We start from the raw sequence: 5,441 nt of genomic DNA on the forward strand, positions 1-5,441 counted from the left end.
AATGAAACATATTTAGTGTGTATTGGAGTATTTCATTCAGTCTTTAGAATAGTTTATAATTAAAATCTTCTAAATATTTTACTAAATATCAATCAAAATCAAACACGCAATGGTTACAGAATACATTATATGATTAAAATCAGTATCTAGTTCGGTAATTCCAAAATTATTTTTAATTTAAAATTGAGTTTGAAGTAAAATGATTTAACATAAAAACTATTTATTTAAAATTTTCAACTTAACTTTTTTTTTATCAACATGTCATTAGTTACGATGAATATTTTACATTAATATACATGATTTTAAAAAATCATATTTAAACTTAAAATTAATTTCTTAACCTAAAGTGTTTAGATTTAGTTAAAATAATTAATGAATGATATGTGAATGATAATGCAACACGTACTTAAAAAGCTTGCTACTTAAAAACTATGCTTCTTTTAAGTTCATTTCCGAAAGTGGTAGGAAGAGCAAGTAATTAAACAAAATATTAGGTTAGCAAAATTGGGATGCCAACCACACCAAACAACCCCATCTTTGTTCATCTTCTGACTTTGTTCTTTTTGTCTTTGGTCTCTTTACTAGTGGCCTACCCTCACCCATACTGATCCACACAGTACAGAAAAGGGAAGAAAAAAAAATTATAATATGACAGTCAAGTCTTAAAGATAGCACGTATTTTAGTAGCTTGGACCGTTGCCAATGAACAACTACCTCTCACCTTCACATTATATATATTTTTTTCCATTGCTATGTTTTCAACATCTAAGCACACCACCTACATCATACATATATACCTTGCAACTTTCTCTTAAGGAAACTCCAACCCTTATCATATTGTGTGAGGGACACCACAGGTATGAGAAACACATGTGTTCCTGATGATGCTTTCAAAATTGCATGCTCTAGTCTTATATTTTGATCACTTATTTTCAGCTCACAACAGTGCTTAGAATACTTTTAAGAGCCCTCTAGAATGTTTCTGCTTCCATTCACTTAACACATGTTTCTATTGCTTTTTCTGTAGGCTGTTAAGTAGCTAGACGGAAATGGCCAGTGAAAATGGTTTCCAGCTTAGTGTGAAGCTAGGTGAACCAACTCTCGTTCCTCCAGCTGAAGAAACAAAGAAGGGTTTGTATTTCCTATCTAACCTTGACCAGAACATTGCAGTGATTGTGAGAACTGTTTATTGCTTCAAAACTGGTGAGAGGGGAAATGAGAAGGCTGGGAAAGTGCTAAAGAATGCATTGAAGAAGGTTCTTGTCCACTATTACCCTCTTGCTGGGAGGCTTACTATAAGCTCAGAGGGTAAGCTCATAGTGGATTGCACAGGGGAAGGTGCCTTGTTTGTGGAGGCTGAAGCAAACTGTTCAATGGAAGAGATCGGTGACATCACAAAGCCAGACCCTGGAACTCTTGGTAAGCTGGTTTATGACATTCCTGGAGCGAAGCACATTCTTCAGATGCCTCCTTTGGTTGCTCAGGCAAGTTTTATGATTGTGTCTTATATTTTGCTTTTAAAGTCCCTCAGGAGTCAGTTTGTTTTTTGGGTACATAACTCTGAATTATTGAATTATAAGAAAATACCAAAGAATGTAGTGACTAGGCTAGAGATATGTCATCTAGCATTTATGGAGCTCTTGGTAAGATTTATAAATGAAAAAATGTGACTATTTTGAACATTTGTTTGGTCAAATTTAGGAGATGCTGGTATTAGTAACTAAAATTGGTTTTTTAGTTTATCAAACAGTACCACTATATCTTTTCTTTTCATGCTAGGAATAGCCAACTTATCCATTAGAGCTTGTATTTCTTAAAGATAAGATAGAAGCTAAATGAGAGAGAATGTCAATTATTATTATTAATAATAATAATAATCCATGTCAGTACTTTAACATCACAATTATCTCTTAATTATTCCTCCTTTCCCCTGTACTTGTGAATTCATTCTCACCAAGAAAATGATTGAGGAGATGGCCCCTCACTTCTCATAAAGTATTGCAGTTTTGAAAGTGTCAACTCTATAATTCAGGTGACTAAGTTCAAATGTGGAGGTTTTGCTCTTGGGTTGTGCATGAATCACTGCATGTTTGATGGCATTGGTGCAATGGAGTTTGTGAACTCTTGGGGACAAGTAGCCAGAGACTTGCCACTCTCAATCCCTCCAGTACTGGACAGAAGCATACTCAAGGCAAGAAACCCACCAAAGATAGAGCACCTGCATCAAGAATTTGCTGACATAGAAGACAAATCCAACAGTAATAGTTTATACGAAGAGGAAATGGTTTACAGGTCCTTCTGTTTTGATCCTGAGAAACTAAAGGAGCTGAAGATGAAAGCAATGCAAGATGGGGCTCTTGATGCGTGCACAACATTTGAAGTCCTCTCAGCATTTGTGTGGATAGCAAGAACCAAGGCCCTGAAAATGTCACCTGACCAACAAACAAAGCTTCTTTTTGCTGTTGATGGAAGGGCCAAGTTCAATCCCCCTCTTCCAAAAGGGTACTTTGGAAATGGAATTGTGATAACAAATTCTGTGTGCCGAGCTGGGGAACTAACACAAAAGCCTTTGTCATTTGCTGTGGGACTCATTCAAGACGCAATCAAGATGGTGACAGACACCTACATGAGATCAGCAATTGATTACTTTGAGGTGACAAGAACAAGGCCTTCCCTTACTTGCACTCTTCTAATAACAACTTGGTCTAGACTTTCCTTTCACACCACTGATTTTGGATGGGGAGACCCAGTGTTGTCAGGCCCAGTGTCACTGCCAGAGAAGGAAGTGATTTTGTTCCTCTCCCATGGCCAAGAGAGAAGAAATATAAATGTGCTTCTGGGTTTGCCTGCTACTGTCATGAAGATTTTCCAAGATTTGATGCAAATATAATTAAGAAAGTATATGTTATCATGTGATTGTCTTATTTGTGTATGTTTATTATAAATTATTCTGTTGTTTCATGAAAGAACAAAGTATTTATTGTTTATTGTGTTGATGAATTTATTGGTTCTAATCAATAATTGGTGAATTTAATTTAAACTTCTGTTGATCAACAACATTCTAGTGGTTTATTATTGGACTAAATGAAATATGAGATTTATGAAAAAGATGCATTTCAGAATTTTTATATTCAATCCTATAATTATTGACTTAAGTTATTGTCATTTTATTCAATTGAGAACATAGTAAATTTTGTTATATGAATTAATATGATACATATACTATTCAGAAAGTAGGCATTCTTGCACATTATTTTTACCTAAGAGATGTCTATGATGCTTTTTTATTAAAAATAAGAATAGGATACATAAGGAGGACCAAATTCATGTACACAAATTGAAATATCAAAGAAACATAGTAGTTAAACATTTATGTACCTATTAGATAACCATTCCAAAAGCTATTGAAAGAGTAAATTCATAGAAATGTTTTGGTTGCCATCAGTTGTCTAGTAAACTTCTTGAACAAACTTGGAAACAGAAAATGCTTGTAACAGAGGGATATGATTGCTCAAGTATAGCAAAATACATTCCTTAATTGCACTTTTTTATTCGGTATTATACCTCACGTGCAGAATCTAAATTTAAAAGCCAAAAATGATCAATTGCAGCCCATGCTTGATCAGTTGTACCGTTTGACTGAATTCAACGAATACAGTATAAAATTGTAGTTGATTACTGAATTGAATTCTTTAGCTTTAAAAATTTGGAAAGCACGTGAAGTAGTTGTTGGAGTAATTGCAGCAGATCCTTTTGAAACTGGTTGTGAAGCAAGCAGTGTTGATTCATCAAGCAACTCGGCGCGGTGGCAAACAAAATTGAATACGCAACGTGGAATTCAATTGAATCAGCATAAACAATTGAAAATAAAATGGTGGTATGCGATGAGATTGATTTGGTTTGATAAAGTGAAATTGAAGTTGAATTGGAGGTAAATTCCAAGCGATATATATTAGCGTGAAACAATACCGTCAAAATCAGAAGCAGCTACGAGAAGCCATGCAGATTGGTTCCTCTTGTGGTGTCAACAATTGCGGTGCAATTGATTTGAACGGTGCAAGAAGATGAATAAGAATTCCAATCTACAAATGGTGAACTTTGAAGCAGGCGCAATTGCAGATTTTTCATTGGGTGCAGTCAGTGTGAATTAGGTTAAGTGCAATTATTGAAGAGCTTGCAGGAATGTGAACCACCCAATTATACAGATTGAATTGCTGGCTTCCAATTGAATATGATTCCATTAAAATAATATGCTTCAATCAATTTTAACATATATCTGCAACGTCTTCAGGAACCACTTCCATAAATAAATTCCACCGATCGTATTGTTTGAATGTTGAACAGAATTCCACCGATTCTCCAATATTGAAAACCAAAATGAATCAATTCAAATCGCGAATACTTTGCGCTCAGAATGCAAATATTCCACATGTTCCTTGCTCAAATTTTCGAAATCACACTATTCATCACAACAATTGCATGAGTTACGTTTCCTAATTGCACTGCCACGTCTGGTGCGAAAAAATTCCCGAAAGTGTTGTGGAAAATTCAGATTCGTCATGGAAACGTCGGATCTAAACTAAGGCCAAATGATGACTTATTAACCTTGTTTTTGAATAATTTTTCACCCAAGGATAAAAAAATAGAAATTTCTGGAAGAGAAAAGAAACGAAAAAGCTCCGTTGACTCCATCAAAAGAAATTCATGAGTATAAGAAGATTTGCCTTTTTGAATTCGAAATTCAAAATATAAGAATTGAAGGTTGTAATAAAGAAACTAGAGATAATTCTCATTCAAGAAAATGAACAATTTTAAATAAAAGTCTACAGAATATCTAATATACTATGGATGTTATACTTATACCTAATCACTAATGAGGTTCATCTAACAAGTCTTTTGCAAAACTAATTTCAAAATTATTTTTTTGAAAATAAGAAAAACACAAGAATGAAAAGTTAAATTGTATTTTGTTTTTGCAAGTATCCTTGTATGTTATTCAAATAACATGCAATATAGAAGAGATGAAGAGAGTGTTTACATAATATTTTTATATTGATTTATCAGTTGCAATAAATTGTCTAGTTCTTGACCAACTAGTCAAGTTCCATGAGACAGACTATCGCTGTGAAGTACAAATGAACATTATTTGATTAAGTCACTCCTTTTTTTTTATTTGATCAACAAAGAATTAAATGAAATTAAAAGGGATACTTGAGGGGTATCCCAACCCATATACATAACCGAGCCCCTCAAAGGAGGGATACCGGGTGAACATAACAAACCAGGAACCAGAAAAAAGTAGCAACAACCATTTGCTGCTTAAGGTATACAAGACTACACCCATAAACACCTTGCCATTAGAAACTGCTAAAAAACCACCATGCAGCTTGTGAATTGGCCATCTCCTCAATACCCCAACTCTCCGGAAGTATATAACTTCT

General features: G+C 34.3%; 1 protein-coding gene across 1 annotated transcript; it reads left to right on the forward strand.

The window, feature by feature from the left end:
- The first annotated feature begins 565 nt into the window (after window positions 1–565).
- On the forward strand, window positions 566–2,987 carry LOC137813654 (omega-hydroxypalmitate O-feruloyl transferase). The gene is made up of 3 exons (XM_068616020.1): window positions 566–857; window positions 1,028–1,484; window positions 2,033–2,987. The coding sequence occupies exons 2-3, from the start codon at window positions 1,050–1,052 to the stop codon at window positions 2,888–2,890; spliced, it is 1,293 nt and encodes a 430-aa protein (XP_068472121.1). The 5' UTR covers window positions 566–857; window positions 1,028–1,049; the 3' UTR covers window positions 2,891–2,987.
- Window positions 2,988–5,441: the final 2,454 nt, after the last annotated feature.

Source organism: Phaseolus vulgaris, chromosome 1 (genome assembly GCF_000499845.2).
Source record: "Phaseolus vulgaris cultivar G19833 chromosome 1, P. vulgaris v2.0, whole genome shotgun sequence".
In the NCBI taxonomy this organism is placed as follows: Eukaryota; Viridiplantae; Streptophyta; class Magnoliopsida; order Fabales; family Fabaceae; genus Phaseolus; species Phaseolus vulgaris.

Excerpts from the sequence above, each read along its gene's own strand:
- LOC137813654 (XM_068616020.1), top strand. The coding sequence starts at position 1,050 with ATGGCCAGTGAAAATGGTTTCCAGCTTAGTGTGAAGCTAGGTGAACCA. Across the intron at positions 1,485-2,032 it reads TGCCTCCTTTGGTTGCTCAG|GTGACTAAGTTCAAATGTGG; the intron begins GCAAGTTTTATG and ends TCTATAATTCAG.